This window comes from Channa argus, chromosome 23 (genome assembly GCF_033026475.1).
Source record: "Channa argus isolate prfri chromosome 23, Channa argus male v1.0, whole genome shotgun sequence".
NCBI classification, from domain to species: Eukaryota; Metazoa; Chordata; class Actinopteri; order Anabantiformes; family Channidae; genus Channa; species Channa argus.
In genome coordinates, this window is record NC_090219.1 from 12,719,058 (window position 1) to 12,735,988 (window position 16,931).

The following is a 16,931-nucleotide window of genomic DNA, read 5'->3' on the forward strand; positions in this document are numbered from 1 at the left end:
GTCATTTTCCATCTGTTATTCATAGTGTCACTTTAGAGGTTAGCATGTCTTCTTTGAATGTTTTATTTTTTTATCAGTGTTAGTTTCATGACTGATTCTTGTCAAATTGTCTACAAATGTCTTTTAAGTCTTATATAATATTTTGTGCAGTGTCAAATTATGCCTCTTTCTGGTCATTTGACTTTCCAACAAAATGTTAACGGTGACTATAAAGACTTCTTGTCCTTGTGTTATTAAATCTATCCAGTTGAAACAAATCAAGTTTTTCATTATGGATTAATCATTATGTCTTCAAATGTCTCATTTTGTCCCGTCAACAAATGGAGACATTTAATTTGGTTCATTTTAAACAGAAAAGCTTCAAATCCTTCAAAAATAAAAAATTAAGTCTTTTCCTTTACCATAAATTAGTGAATTAATGCTGACATATCACTGAATTTCTCTTTGTAGCTGTAATTTTCACATTTCAGTATGTGCATGTACTAAATGTGAGGGTGAACTGTAGAAATACTGATAGGCCAGAAGTGTCCCTGCTTCCAGTATTTTTTAATTCAACAGCAGAGGAACTATGTGAAGTCAAAGATCAACAGCTTTCGGCTTGTCCCTTCAGGGGTTGCCACAGTGAAACATGTTCTGCATGTTGATTTGGCATGTGTTTATATGCCGGATGCCCTTCCTGCTGCAACCCTCTCGTTTTTTCTTCTGGGCTTTGGACTGGCACCAGGGTTGCCCCTGGTGGCTGGGTGGGGCCACACCTGGTGGGGTGGGATGTGAACCTGCTGCCTTCTGCATCCCAACCCAATGCTCTACCACTGAGGAACTATGTGAAATATTCTCCCAAAAATATTCTAGATAGGACATAAACATGTTTCACAAAATGTTGAGTTACTCATTTATTCCTGATGTGCTTTATTAGTGCTGACAGTAAATTAAACAGTGAAAAAAATCACAAACTGAAAACCCGCAACGTTCAGGTCTGAAGATCTGGGTTTTAAGCTCTCTTTGCCTGAAGCTTCTGTAACATGTGATTTATTTAAACATCAGAAATCTGTTCATTCACACATCTTTAATACTTTGCTGCTGCTTCAAAAACCATCTATTTTCCCAACATAACTAAACAAAAAGGGCAGGTTTATATCCTGGTACCAGGTTAGTCTGGACACATCAAGAAAAAGTGAGAGGCTGGGAAAATTGGATGGATCTGAGAACTGGAGCAGCAAATTTCAGATTCTGTGTGATAAACAACTGAAACTTGGATCCTGAAGGAAATCAAATAACTGATTTAAAACCAAGTTTGTATGAATATAATAAATAACAAAAACTGAAGTCATGTCAAACAGATCAATAAACTTGTCAGTTAAGATTTTAGTTTCTGTATTTTTTTAAACTCATTAGTAAAATTCTATATTGTACTTTCAGTGTCGGTTTATTTGGTTTCACATCTTTGCAACTTAATGTAGATTTAAATATATAAGGCCTTCAAACATTTTATTCTGCATTTCCATTTTTAAAAGAAAAATACTCCATTTGAGCTTTATTAACTGGTTATAATTTAAAATTTGTGGACACACTCCAGCCTCTACACCTGTCTGCGCTGCAGGTTTTCTTGTTGTGTCCAAGACTTCTCAAAGCTCCCAAAAACTCTCACCTGGGAAAACAGGCAATTTTATACCTTAATGCAAAGACACAAAACTCAATATGTTTATCATTAAGGTTTTAAAAAGTTATGTTCACTTTTGGTCAACAGCAGCAGTGAGCAAATGTTTCCCAATAAATGTCTCTAATCTTATATTTAACAGAATTAAGGAGGTGCTCTGAGCACTTATGTACTTTAAAGGAAACATTGCTCGTTAGAGTGACATCTATTTTACGACAATTTGTGAGACAGGAACAGACATGGGTTGAATAAAATCCTCTTAACTTTTGTAGATATTAAACAAAAGAAATTTAGCTGGAGATAAATAGAAAGTAAACTTTACTTTCTTCTTTTCCTTATGGAAACTAAAGCCCAAACCATTAGATGAAGTGGTTTCTGTAATGTTTCACCCAGATCTGGTTCCTGAAAGCCATTACTCCATTTAAAGTTGTTTTACTTGTAGTTATCGCAACTCTAGTCTTTGTTAGCATAATACAATCTCAAGAAACAGCATCATGTCCTACAACTTTGTCAAAGTGAAACTCTTAACATTCCTATCTAAATAATTTGTTAAATCAGGCATTGGATTATTTAATCATAAGCCATCAGACTGCTCTCACACTGAAAATAATTTTGAATATCACGCAGACAGCTAGCCTTGATTTCTCTGTTGACCAAATGCAGTGCTGCGGGACAGTTAGGGGCTTCAGGTCTAAAAATGCTCTGCATCACCCGTTAACATTTCCAAATTACTTATTTTAAAACTGAGATAGTCAGAACTGTGCAACAAAGACGAACTTAGATGCTTCCAGTGCTGATGCCAGTTACGAGACATTTAAGGTTCATTTCCACTGCAGGACCTTAACCCCTGGACCAGGAACCTTCCTTTCTGATGGGGCTGTTCTGCATTTTAAACTGTGAGCAGTTTTAAAAACTGCACGTAAAGCTTCAGCAGCTAATCTACTCAATTTCTTTGGGGCTTTGGAAATGCAAATCTTGTTTCTCTTGAGGATGTTTTCCACAGAGGTTCATGGACTTTAGTTCCTAAAAATGTACCAGGAACTTTCTGGTATAAACAGACTACTAAAGTTCAACTGAGGCAGGACTCCATTTCATCTTTGGAAGCAAAAGATGACGAGAGGACCAGCCCAGTGGCGCTGCATGCATTCTTTTACTCAGTGTTAGGTTCCCTCTGTAAAATCCTGGTGCGAAGACTCTGCAGTAAACCAACAGAACCTTGTGTCAGAGCAGTACACAAACTGCGGAGCCAAACCCAAATATGTGTCAGCAGTGGCTGGAGTCAAGATTTTAGTTTTGACCTGTGGTTTGTGTTTAAAGGCAGAAGAAGCTAAACTCATTACATTATAAATTAGTGTATCTCAGAACAGCCCAACAAACATCTACAAAATGTTTGAAAGACTGGATATTACCTAAAAGAGCTTCTTAAAAAAGTGCAATAACCCTCATCTACAGAAGATTTAAAATGCCAACATTTAAAACAAGTAAAAGCTTGACAAAATATTAACTGATTTCAAACAATTTGGTTCATTTCAAGAAAAAAAAAGAAGTGTCAAATATCTGATTGTAGGGTCTGCAATAAGTCGTATTTTACAGTCAACTAAATATTTTTGGATCTGAAATCATTGCATGTGGCTCTGTGAGGCTGTGATGGACAATATTATAGACATGGAAATGGTTTTTGAGCGTTGGAAAAACACAATTAAGCAGATTTGATGGGGGGGCCGGGGGTCACAGCCCTACATTTTTTTAAATGCATCTTCTATTTTCTCAACATCTGCATTAAATGTTTAAAAAAATGTTAAAGGGACAAGTACATCTTTCATACCCACCTTTATATAAAATGCATAAGAACAAATGTTCCCAAGAGCAAAGACAATTTATTTGGTACAACACACAGTTGTACATCATATTATGGGCACGTTTATTCAAATGTCTTTGCTTGTTTATGTTGGCCACCAACATGAGAAACACTGGTTCCTGTGTTGTCATTTATTGAAATGCAGCACAACAAAATGCAGCATTATTTCAAGGTGATTGTAAACATTTTTTGTTTGTTTTTTGCTGATTTATGTAAAATAATGCAGGCATAAAAAAAGCCTGACCATTCAATTATGTTGATTTAAGGAGAACGTGTTTTACTGTTACTGGTTGATAAACTGAGACGTAACTCTTTATCTTAGCATTTAAAAATAATGTTCTTTACCTTTCTAATTTGGCCCAAAAGTTTTAATTATAGTGATCTGTAACAAAGAAAAAGTGGAACATCGCTTAATGCAGAGCCTGGAGTCAGAATATCTGACAACAAAAGTTAAAGAAATCAGTTTATTTTAATATTTTTTTTTTGTTATTTTAACTATTACATACTTAGCGGGACTTAAGCATTTTATATCTCCCATACCCATCTGCTTTAGGCTAAATGCCCGTCAATATAGATTTCCGCCTTAGATTTTACTGCAGCTCGTTTAAACCTCAAAACTCGAGTTACACCATCAACCAGTGGCCCCATCAAAGAAGACAAATTAATGCAAAAACAAAAACAAAGTGACTGTAGTTTTACCTCTGATGCATTTGTGTCCAGACTGAGTTTTTTGTGGATCGAGAGTAAAAACTACCACATATATCAGTAAAGTACAGATGCTGAGAGCTATCACCAGCTCCCTACACTAATGTTAGAAAATGACTGCGAGTGAAGAAACTAGAGCTGAAACTAAAATATTGTCAACACTTCACCTGCAAGTTACTTCCTCAATAAATGCTGAAAACTGAGCCCATTACTGTGTCTTAGAGCACTAAATGATTCCATTAAAAGTCTTACTTAGCTCATACTGAACCTACTGGAAGGTAAAAGTAAGAATGCAGCACATTCTCACTAAATGTCAGGACATTTTTGCTTGAAAAATGAAAATAGCTGCAGGACAATTTTCTTTCAGCTCTAAGAGAAACATCTTGATATCACAATATCAACCTTAAACATGACCAATTACTTAAAGACAAAACTGAAAGACAGAAGGCTGCAAGAGTTGGGTGAAAACGCACATAATGCAACTGAAGATGGGTGAGAGAGAGACTTGTTAGTGGACTAACTACAGGATGAGAGTCTATGTAATAGTAGAAAAATACATTAGAAAGAGGAGACTGACCCTGTGCATTTACTGAACTCACCTCCCAAATAAAGCTACGTCAGCGAGTGTCACAGTAACTCGTGGATGAACAAAATATTAAATACAGGTTCGGGAAGGGGTGGGGCAGATAATTCATAGCAAAACAAAAACCTCCCTCTGACATTTACATATAATTACTTCAGCCACCTGGAGACTAGTTTGTACTTTAAATGTTGTTTTCTGATAAACTGCATTGTCTTCTCCACCGGTGAAAGGAAAGTTAAGTTGCATTCAAACAGTCTACCCCAGTGCTGGTGACAAATATACAACTAGTAGACAATCTTCATTATTTTTAGTCAACAAAATAGGAACCAAAACTATTTGCTTTTCCATTGAAGCGTTCAGAAGTTCCACCTTTCTGCAGAATCTTCCTCTCATTGGGACTACGCAGCCACTTTGTTGTCCTTCTGGAGAGAAGCAGTGAGTGGGGAAAGAAAAGACAAAAAAAGACGACATTTAGGATTTAATTAAAATGAATAAAAAAACTATACATCAAATATGCAAGCAAGCCAATGAAGCTACAATAAAAATCATGTTTCCCCTTACTGTTAAGGTAAATAAAACATAAAAACCCACAGGAATAACTGATTTTACTCACTTTTATCACCTGGATATTATTATATATAAATGAGGAGAAGTTCCTCTTAAATAGTTCGCGCATTTTTGGCTGTACAACTGAATTACCTTTGTTTTTACTTGTAAATTAAAACTTCATAACTGATCTTATTCATTTGAACAGTGGGCTGGAGCTAAAATCATCAATACAAAAGTACACATATGTTAATTATTTCTGTTCTCTGGTTTTCTGTTGTAAGTCCAAATATAACTTATCTTTGCACTGTTTTCTAACATTCAACTAAATAAACTTAAATTAGCATCTTAACTGATACTTTAAGTCAGTCTTGTCTTTTTTTCCCCCTCATTTCCCAGCGGACAACAGTCTCTATTATGATGGATTCCCTAGCCTGCATGAATTACAATAGTCAACAACAAACCAGCATGTTTTCCAAAAAGGCATCAGCTACAGAGTCAATGGTAACGTTGTGGTCTCTTTTCCTATTTGGTTCTGTTTTGCTGTTCCTCTGCTCAGAAATTTCCTCAGGTATAGCTTAACCCATTAAGACCCAAGGGACCCTCTAAAAATGCTTTCTAATACCTGTAAGGGTTGAAGGATAAGAGCCTCCTAAAACCTAAAGGTTTTCTAAAAAAACTTGACCGGTTTGCAACCCCCACTAAAATTGCTAATTCTAAGCCTCTGTTCTAATGGGTTAGATGGCATATTACGTCAAACAGGGGTGAAACAGGAGCTTTAAAGCCTTAGTCATCTTTTACCCTGTATGCTGATAAGTCAGCAAATTCCCGGCCAGCCTGGTTTCCTCTGTAGCCTCCTCTGAAGCCGCTCCCTCCCTGTGGGGGCCCGAAGGACCCTCGGCTGACTGGGCGACCCCGGCCCCCACGGAAGCCCATAGCACGACGACCATGGTAACCCCCGCGTCCTCTGCTCTGACGCAGAGGGATACCGAATGTTTCAGCATTCATTCTTCTCTCCTCTGCCCAGGTCTGCCTTCGCTCCCTGCAACAGAAAATGACAAAGAAAGTAATGAGGATAAAAACTCTACTTTCTAAATGCTCAGAATATTGTTGCCAGAATATTTCTCTGCAGACACTGGTAATATGATGTCATGACAAGTTCAATTTACTTTTAGACAAATTGTATTTGTTTTAGCCAAAAGTAGAAGTGGGCAATATGGTCTGATTAAGAAAATCATCACTATAAGTGCTGTTCTCCTTTTACATATTGAAAACATTGTTAAAAAAAAAAAGGTCAAAAGGTTGATGGATGAGACATGGATTACTCTGTAATCATTTATCTTGAACATTATGCTTTAGTTTTATCAAAGTTCTCAATTTAGAAGAGTTAGTTCAGAGTTTTGTAATGACAGATTCATCTTTCATAATTTTTCTCTGGCTTGTCCCCAGTTCCTACAACAGGTATTCAAATCTGATCCTTTAGTAATTCTGAATCCTCCTCCTCACTTACCGAGGGAACCCTGAGCCTCCAGTCTTGTCATTTGCTTTCCTGAAGATGAAAAAAAAGAACATAAATGGAACAAAACCAGGAGATTTAGAGATATTCATAACACACAAAAGTAAAGTTATTCCAAAAAAAGTAAAGAGTCTTGCTTGTCATCATAAACCATCATAAATGTGGCCGTTAGCCTTAATAAACTACAGGAGTGAAGTTTTTATTAGCTCCTTGTATTTTTTTTTGTCTATTATCATGTTTTATTTTAACGCTATCTTATCCGTTTTCTCTGTATATTTTTATTTTATTCCCCTTTGTGCTTTAGATTGAATGTTTTAATTTACTGTCCACATGTGGTTTTGTCTTTGTATTAACTTCTAAACCTTTTTAACCCGGACACAATGTGCCTTGTAAATAAAGTATGATTAACCGTTTCCTCCTGAAGATGGTTTTAAAGAAAAACTAAAGCTTCAAACTCCCATCGCGCCTCTGTCTTTTACACTATTTAGTCTTGCAGTGTGGGAAGAGGAAGGTCATAGAAACCACAGTGAAATCTGGGAAATTACAATGCCTCACTCTCAACTGCTGCTTGTCCTCTTAATTGCTGATGATTTTTAAAATGCGACTCATACCTTGTGTCGTCACAGGAGATGTTGTCGAAGAAGGACTTGGACTTGTCGTAGTAGCAGTTGGGACCGAGTGGGTCGCACTCATCATCAGCAATGGCCTCGCTGTTCTGAGTCTCCACACCAGAGTCACCTTTATCCTCTCCATTAACGGCTTTCTCTGACTTCTCGGGTTTCTCATCTGAGAATTAACAGTCATATTTCTGCCTCAGAGGTAGGCTTGGTAACTTCATCAACACACCCCTTCGCTTCTTTTTAAGCGTCCCGACAATTCGGAACAGAGCAGCATGGTGCACACACAAGCTCATGCACATAATACGGACAATGTACTAGGGGGCTCGGAGGATAAATTCCTGATAGCATGGAGATCATGTCACTCAAAACTTTGTGCTCTGACATACACTCCCAACAAAGTCAAGAGAATGCAATGATGTGCAAAAGGGACTTATGATAGTGAGTTTGCAACAGGATAAACTGCTTTGACTGTCTATAAATGTCAGTATTTTCTACAGCACACGGTGTTGACTACAAAAGTCTGAAGACAGATGTTCAGTTTGCAACAAGACAAAAGAAAGCCACAGAATATTTGAAAATTCCATGAAAAACAATTCGATCAAAACAATTCATTATTGAAAAGTAAATGGTTATTTTCTATATTAATAGTATTGTCTACAATTGCAATACAGACCTCTGTCTCTGGACCTCTGTTATTGTCTAAAATGTGTTAAAACACACCAGACACACCGCTTTATTGGGTGACAGGTTTCCTGTATGTTTAACAACCGCTACCCTAGATGCTCTAAATCAGCATTTTCTTAAATTCTGGCTGGTCAACTGCAAATGCGTGACATTTAAGGTCTGAAAAATAGTAAATAAAATAGTAGCAACATGTCTTTGCTGTAATGGCTCCTTGATTATTGAACAGTTTACCTTCACATCAGGGCTGCGTCAACATTAGAGACCTTTAAGTCCCAATTTAAAATCAAATTTTTTCTTCTTGGCTTTTGAACCCAGCTGAGTTTCTTATGTCTCTGTGTTTAAGTCTTTGAGTCCTTGATGTACTGTTTTTCTTTAATATTAATTTGTATGTAATTTTTGTAAAGCACTTTGGTCAACTTTCATTGTATATGAACGTACACATATATACACACACATATGCTATTTTTCATATATTATATATATTATATATATTATATATATATATATATATATATATATATATATATATATATATATAAATAATATATATATATATATATATATATATATATATATATATATATATATATATATATATATATATATATATATATATATAAATAAAAGAGAGAGAGCAGTCTAACAAGACAATCTAAAAATGGTACCTTTTAACTTCAGCTTGCTCTGAAATTCTCTGTCAATCTCCTCCTTGTTAAACTGAGCGTTGGCGCTCTCAAAGTCAAAGTCTTTCTCGAACTTCATGGGTCCCTCTCTGCGAACATTGAAGCGTCCCCTGCCACGGTGTCCTCCCCCACGACCACGACGGTTAGCCAGTGCACCAGAAGCTGCTGATTACAGAAAATAAATAAATAAATAAATAAATAAAAAATAAAAAAATCATAATTTAAAAAAGGTCTGAAGACAACACAACCAGCAAACAAAACAATCACATGGCAACCAAAGCAGTGTGGGAGAGGAGTTAGCAGTGTTGTAAAATAACAGCTGTTCTACTACAGAAATAGAATTGACATCAAACATTGAGAAAATGCAGTCAATCATCCAGTTACTAATCAATACCACGGTTAGCATTCACAGGTGCTCAATGAATAAAAAAATGTAGGGGGGGGGGAAATACAAACATCTTTGCCTTTACCACTGACATGAACATTATATGAATCTGCACACATGGTGACTAGCAACAAAAACACTTCAAAAATGATTATCAGTGGCTGCAGAGGATGAGTGTATGTCTCTGCCATCCAAAAGGAAAGCTTTATAGGCATGCAGAGTCTGAATGGGCTCGGAGATGGTTTCAGACCATAGAGGGAGGTTAACCTGTAGAACGTTTACTGGTCTCCCTGCCTTCACCTCGCGCCTGCTCGCTTTCTGGTTTGGGGACTTTCTGGACATCTGTGCCTGGAACAGCAGAGTCTTTTAGGCCACAACAACATCAGCAGTGAAGAGACAACAGCTCTGCTGGCAATAGTTGCCTACCTTCAGACAAAGGCACAACCATTTGAAATGTGACCTCTGGAGCACAACGTTAACAATTCAAAGTCTAACTCATTCTTTGGTTTATGGAGTTTTATTTGTGCCTCACTACGACCTGAGCACAGAATGTTTTACTGAACTACTTTTTTGTAACTTTCATATAGCTAATTTTTTTTTTTAAAGGGTATTCTGTTGTTCTCTTTACACAGCTGCTGCTTTTCATTTTCTTTTTAAAATATGTTGCAGAAAAGCCTCACTAATGATGGTTTTCTTTTTTGGTATAGCGCATATGACCCCAGTTACTGGTTTTGAAACCAGTATTAATTAATTTATCAATTAATTTTTGTTTTGTCCTGATCTCACGTAAACTGAGAAAATAAATTATTAAATCGTGGTTCATCCAGAAGGGGGGAAACAAACTAATAGAGAACATTTTTTCCCCAATACCACCCAGGCCTAGCAGCCATACACATTACACATAACCATTATATATTGAGGTGGATGATAGCACAAACACACACATTATATTCAGCACACAACTAATTGTTTCCTCAAGTTACATTATTTTGTGAATGAATCTCTGTAGCCACCAACACTGTGTGCTCCGTAATGAGGAACTTCATAAACTCCTGTGACAGCAACACAGGTTAGAGTGTGCTGGTCTTTGACCTGAGGTCTCACCTGAGGGGCTAAAGACCGACTGGGTAAGCCCTGCAGTGGAAGCTCTATCTACAGCAGTGATGGGTCGGGGTGCAGACCAGCCCTGGCTGCTGCGGCCTCCCCTCACAGTCTCACCCCTCCTCGTGTCAACAGCATCTTGGTTCTGGACCTTCTGGCTGCTCTGACTGGTGCTGGGGGGAGCTGTGCGACCATGGACGGGGCTCCTGCGTCCTAGGCCAGGAGCGGGTGCTGTGTTGGTGGTCGTAGAGGTCGGGGTTGACGGCACGGTCTGCATCACCTGCTCCAGGGTGGGGCTCTTCCTCAAAGGATCCAGGCTGGGGCTGACGCGGCCTGGAGGGAAACAGGACACAGATCAGAGTCAGTGAAAAATGCCAGCCATCGGTGACTGGACAATAGCACCCAGTCATGTTGACTAAAACAAAACCAACCATACCGACTGTACTGATAAAAAGCCGAACATTTAGGTGCTTTCACACCTGAGATGTCAGGTTCAAATGAACCATTTGCCAGTGACAGTGGTCAAACTCTCAAAAGCCGAACATATAGTCAAGTTCAAATTATTTTTGTATATAGCATATATTTATTAGGGAAATGCTCCAAATAAACAAAATAAAGTTCCACTCCTGTTGTGCGCCCTATCAGCTGTTTCGGTTACCAGGAGCTAGTAGATTGAAATCCTGGAGGTCATACATATGAAGTTCATCAATTTAAAAGTACTGATAGAATTTTAGAATGGCTAGGAACACTTGTTTCCGGTAAGAATGTGTGGAGGGCTGCTCTGGATGTGACATTTATTTTTATTTTTGCATGTACTTTAACATGAGATAGGATAAGAGTGATTGTTTTAAATCAGTTCAATTCAGACAAAACTTTTGCTGCTCTTTGTTATTTGATTGCATATTGAAAATATGTTCTTTTGCCCAAAAGAAGCAATCAATATATAGCCAACTTTGGACATATGGGAACATTCAACTATTACATGCATCCATGTGACATTTTGTGAAAGTTGTAGTATAATTTCTATTTCTTAACTGTTCCACTTTCCTTTGTTTTATACGTTTATTGCCTTTATTTTATAAAGAAAAAACATTCAAAATGCTTTTTGTTTTGAGTAAAAGTAATTTGAGTAAAAGTTGGGGATTTCTGCAATCTGATAAGCAATGACTCAGAAGTACTCACAATGCATGATGTCTGTACACAACATTTTGTTTACCCCTGTTGGTTAAGTCTAAACTTGAACCAATCTAGAATGAAAAACAAGACTTTTTTTCGTGGTCTGGACCCATAAACGCGAACTACAGGTGTGAAAGCACTTTTAGTGTAAAGCAGGTTCAGTTCAAATCAGGGTTTGAGGATTTAATCAAAGACAAAACTGATTCACCAGGATGTGCAGGTTACTGTGAAAACCATGCAGTTAGGTTTCTAGACATGAAAGAAGTTAAAATTTTTTATTACTGTCAATGTCGAGGAACGTAGGCAAACATCGTAAATTAAGTGATGATTTAACAGACCTTGTACAATGTTGCATGTATGAGTGCGTATGCGTTTGTGTCAGATGTCACTTGGTTCCACACGCTGTGGTGAGAGTCACACTTTTAAACGGCTTCCTGCAGGTTTTTTTTACCTTCAGTTACAAGGGTACCCAGAGACCGTGAGTCAGGGGGGAGAGCAGAGCCAATAAAACTGCTCTGAGACTGCGTCAAGGTTGTGCTCATGTCGCTCACAAACGAGGGAACTGATCGTCCTGTATTGGGAGGAACAGCAGGAAGAGAATACTGAAGGCTACAACGCTCCCGGTTCTTTCAAATGCACTTTGCTGTTCTGCATCTCTGAGAAACTCGTTGTGATGTAGAAATCAAATTGTGTGACAGCTGTGAATGCCAGGGCTGAGCCGATACGATAACATCACCTGACCAGCGACAGCAATAATAACTATAAAACCATAAATAGACTGAATCTAAACACGTGTAGAATGTTGACAATTCAATGACACCAGGCAGAAAGCACACTGGGGCAAAGACAAATAATTATTTCATTGAATTAGTTAACTTGCAGATTAATTTATATGGATAAATAATTGTAACATGCAAACAGAAAGTAGTGTAATCTCTCTGCTAGAATTTCACAAGCTAACATCTTGTGGCTTGTTTTGTCCAACTGTTAAAGTCCCCCTAAAATATATTTTACTGTTCCACAAACGACAAAGAAACTCACACACAGAGAAGCTCTTCTGTTGACCACCTGACTGATTATTTCAGCTCTACTAAAACTTAGCGTTAGTTCTCTGCATCTCTAAATGAATAATTTGTTTTTTTACCTACTCTGTTGTGGGTGGTTCAGCCACTGGATTCATCTTTAAACATTTAAAATATTTTATGGAAACTAGGAGAAGATACACCAAAACATAAGAGTGAAGCTCAAGGAAGGGCACACCAGCAGGTCTGAGGTGGGTGCAATTGCTGGTGAAAACTGTCACCATGCCTTTTATTATTTTCAGAGAAAATCTCTCTGAAAACTCATATTTTAAAGAATAGTTATGAAAAAACTTAGACGTGTGTTTGGTAACATTACCGTCAAAGAAGTTCGTGTACAACTGCCATCACCTATACTATTAAATCGACCAACCCTAAGGGAAGGATATGTTTACTTCAGATGTAATTTCTAAACTCGGAAATCAACCAGTTTTTGCCATGTCTGCAGCACATTCACTGAGGAATATGTAGAGGAGGAAGGTGAAGGCCTTGACTGGCTATAGTCACACTGATGCCATGAAACCCAGCCTCTTCAGTTTCTGTGGCATGCTTTACGTGGTTCAAGAGTCATGGAGAGACCCTGAACCCTTGGATATCATGCCTAAATGCCTCCCTTTTTCGCTGCCATCTTCTATAGTTAGACCCATCAAACAGATTTTACATTAAAATCTGTCTAATCATGATCAAAGTTCATGTGCTTACCGATGCCAACGGCCCCAAATTGAGGAGAAACAAGAGGGCTGTTGCTGAACTGGTTGTACGGAGGAACTGATACCCTGTTAAAGAGCCCATAGGAACCAGCAGACTGGAATGGGGTCGGGGCAGGGGCAGCAGAAGATGAGGAGCTGGAGCCCATGGATGACTGAGGAGGAAAACAGATTCAGGTTAACGGGGCTCTGAGACACAAGAGATTTATGGATGTAGAGAGAGAGGACATGAAGGTAGTTGGTGGAGAGAAGAGAATGCAGAGGACAGGGTTTGATGGAGGCAGATGATTCGGTGTGAAGACCCCTGAAAGGGAACAGCCCGAAGGAGAAGAAGAAGACAAGGTAAAATAGTACCTGGACAATAGCAGGGTCCTGAGGGAGGGAGCATGTTGGTTTGGGTGGCTCACACACTGTGAGGTCCTTGATGTCACTGCCTCTAAAGATTATGTACTCAAAGGTGTCATCCCGGGGAGGAATGGGTCTGTCAGTAGGGCGGTCCTCTGTGCCGAAAGAACGAACTGAGGGAACAGATTATGATTAGAAACAAAATTCAAAGGGTGATAAATACAGTTTGTGTTTTACAGTACTGTAATAGAGAGATGAACTGCTGCTGATGCCAGTATCCACTACACATCAAAGTTATCCAATGCAGTAGTCACCTGTTGTAGACTAGAGCCTCATTCGCATATTTTATTTATTTTTTGTTCCTTTCGGCTTATCCCTCAAGTTCAGAGTCGCCACAGAGGATCATTGTCCGCATGTTGATTTAGCACAGTTTTTACGCCGGGTGTCCTTCCTGGCGCAACCATCCCCAGCTGTGCAGTGCTGGTTCAAGCCCCTTAGAAATTGGGGATGGTTGGGGATAGTCTGTTAGTGGTTCAGCGTCTTGCCCAGAGACACTTCGACATATAGCCAGGAGCGTGGACGACTGCCTTAAACACTGAGCTACAGCCACTCCCTAGAGCCTCTTTCATGTATGAACTTCAGATAATTTTGGGACAATCACGTGCGGATAGACGCCAGAGTTTCTTTTTCACGCCTGTAGCGGACATCAGAAGATGTCACTGAGTCTAGTGAGTCTAGTCTAGTCTTTGTTGTCAATTTTCTAGTTAGCCAACGTTATTGTACGTTATTAGCTACATAGAAATAAGTGCTTTGCCAGGTGTTGTATTTGAATCCTTTTGCAGGATACAGACATCATCATCAGCCCACTCGATCTTAGTGAATTCACAAATGTGCTCAGTTGGATATTATCCAGGCTTTGTACTAGGAAACTGGCTATGTAAAATCCGTATAATGTTTGGACAAATTGACTCAGGCGATCGTGTTCTAGCACACACCCCTCTAGATAATATCCCGAAGTCTGAATTCCTTTGCATGTCTAAAAGGAACCTATGTTTAATCACAATCAGAAAATAAACTCAAAACACTAGACTTATTCTACCACTCATCTAGTGAACACAAAAAGTTTTATTATTATTATTATTATTATTTATTATTATGCAGTCACCAAAATTTACCTTTTTAACTGCTTTACACTAAAGGATCAGTTAGTGAAGAGAATAAATTAATGTTGACAATTTTTCACAGTATATAGCTAATGGCTCTTTCCTTGAATCTACACATTAATTAAGTTCTGAACATTTTAGATATTTGCAGAAACCATAATTATGGCATACATGTAAAGTAAATCTGGACTTGAATTGCCATTCATGTTATCAACAGCATTACAGTTAGTGTTTTAAATACTTGTTTCTTAACTCAGTTAGATAAATGCTTGTTCAAGGGGAATTGTTGGGTTTTCTCTATACATCTTTATAGTCTTTACTTTATTCTGTGAAGTTCCTTGAGATGAGTTTGTTGTGAACTGGCGCTATATAAATAAAGTTGAATTGAATTGAAAGTTGAAATTATTTACTACTACCACTTCTACTGTACAGGGGTAAAGGCTCATGCAGGACGTTGATTATTTATAATTTGTTGTTGAGGAACAGGTAAGCAGTTAGTGACGTCAAATGGTGCACCTGGCTAAAAACGTAGCGGATGTCAGTACGCAGAGTTACATAAGCAGTTTGTTTACAGTTTGTATGAGCACTTAAATGGGTAGCTGCTGTTTACATGCCGCTAACCCGCATGTCAACGTTAGCGGACAAGCTGAAAAGCTGACTCACGTTACAAACAAATATATATTTAGTCCAACTAAACAGTTTATTGTAACAACATCGTAAACACCAACTCTGAATAACTGTTTTTTGTTTAGTTTTTGTAATTATATAATGACATTCTTGGTGTGGATGCAGTAAAGTTATGTGCATCCTAGCATAGTTAATGGGTTAAAATGGGAGCCCAATGGCTGCCAGCCTGTTTGCTCATGCTAGGAAGCTAACGCTAGCCACCTGATTAACATCATTAGTTTGGTCACATTCCAGCTCTGAATTAAAAATACTCTGACCAGATTGTTGACCAACCACTTTGCGTTTATTTGCTGGATGTACAGCATGAACACAAACCTCCAGAAAAATAATAAGTCAAAGAGGTGGAGTGAGATTTGCTTGTCTAGCCGCGTTACCTTTGGCAAGAGCGACGGTGGAGTTCTCAGTGTCGATGGTGTACAGAATTCCTTCGTAGCGGATCTCGGCCTTCGAAATTAGGCTGATTTTGCTGCCGAGGTAAGGCGTCCCGCCGCTCATGGTGTCTCCTACGGCTCGGCAGTCCTAAGAGAGAACAGAATAAACGGTCCCTCCCAACCGCGTAGCAAACCGTATCGACTGAACACCAACTATCTCCAATAGGCGTTTCTCCACAAACTCGCCGTTGTCCCTGCTACAACATGGCTACCGCTTCCTCCATCGAAGAGCTCTGAGCGCGGGGGCTAACGAGAACTAAAATTCTCGCGAGATTACGCTTCTCTGAGAGATCTAGATCTGTCGAGAATAGAAGAGAAAAATGCAGGCAGCGTGCACAGTATTTTTCTGATAGAGGTGGAAAGTTGCTAAGAATATTTACTTACATACTCTACAAAAATATAACTGTAACGTACTTGTACTGTACTTTAGTATTTTATTATCTTCTATTTTTATTTTTTACACCACTGTATTTCAGAGGGAAAGAATGTTCATTTTACAGCTTTTCATTTAATTTGAAGTCCATGGTGAATTTAAAAGAATTTAACTGAGAAAGTTATGTCCACAACCTGGGGACACACAAAGGATGTCTTTAACGGATCTATTAAATCAAATTACTCTTTAAATATTACATTCAGCAGATGAATCTGATATAAATTATGCCTAACCAGAAAGTTCTTTAGGACACAAACAAGAGCGAGGTGGATTTTATAAAACCTATTATGATTATTCTACAACCCATTTCTAAAAAAGTCGTGACACTGTGTAAAATGTAAACCCTTTGGAATGTGATTTGCAGCTCGAAAATAGTAATGTTCTCTTTATTAACAGATGCTTAAACCAGTCGCCAGTGTGGTAAAGACAGTTTAAGAAATTGTTCAGAGAGAAACTTGATTTCTTCTGATGATACTTACTTAACATCGCATACTGCTAATACTTTTGTGCTAAAGTAGAACTGTGCAAGCAGAATCCTGTACCTTTTACTCGTAATATAGTAATTTTATGAG

The 16,931-nt window shown here is 38.2% G+C and overlaps 1 protein-coding gene across 7 annotated transcripts; it reads right to left on the minus strand.

Moving 5' to 3' along the window:
- Positions 1-880: 880 nt before the first annotated feature.
- Positions 881-16,174, minus strand: lsm14aa (LSM14A mRNA processing body assembly factor a). Of its 7 annotated transcripts, none has more exons than XM_067493148.1 (11): positions 15,870-16,174; positions 13,655-13,818; positions 13,296-13,455; positions 11,966-12,085; positions 10,342-10,671; positions 9,505-9,585; positions 8,835-9,017; positions 7,477-7,651; positions 6,860-6,898; positions 6,151-6,391; positions 881-5,222 (listed from the first exon to the last, which is right to left on the minus strand). In XM_067493148.1, exons 1-11 carry the CDS (start codon positions 15,988-15,990, stop codon positions 5,202-5,204), a joined length of 1,635 nt encoding a protein of 544 aa, XP_067349249.1. In that variant the 5' UTR covers positions 15,991-16,174; the 3' UTR covers positions 881-5,201. The 7 variants fall into 7 exon arrangements, with proteins under 7 accessions (XP_067349249.1, XP_067349248.1, XP_067349247.1 ...); XM_067493147.1 differs by having other exon boundaries at positions 881-5,225; positions 8,835-9,014; positions 15,870-16,173; XM_067493146.1 differs by having other exon boundaries at positions 881-5,225; positions 15,870-16,173.
- Between the last annotated feature and the right edge of the window lie 757 nt (positions 16,175-16,931).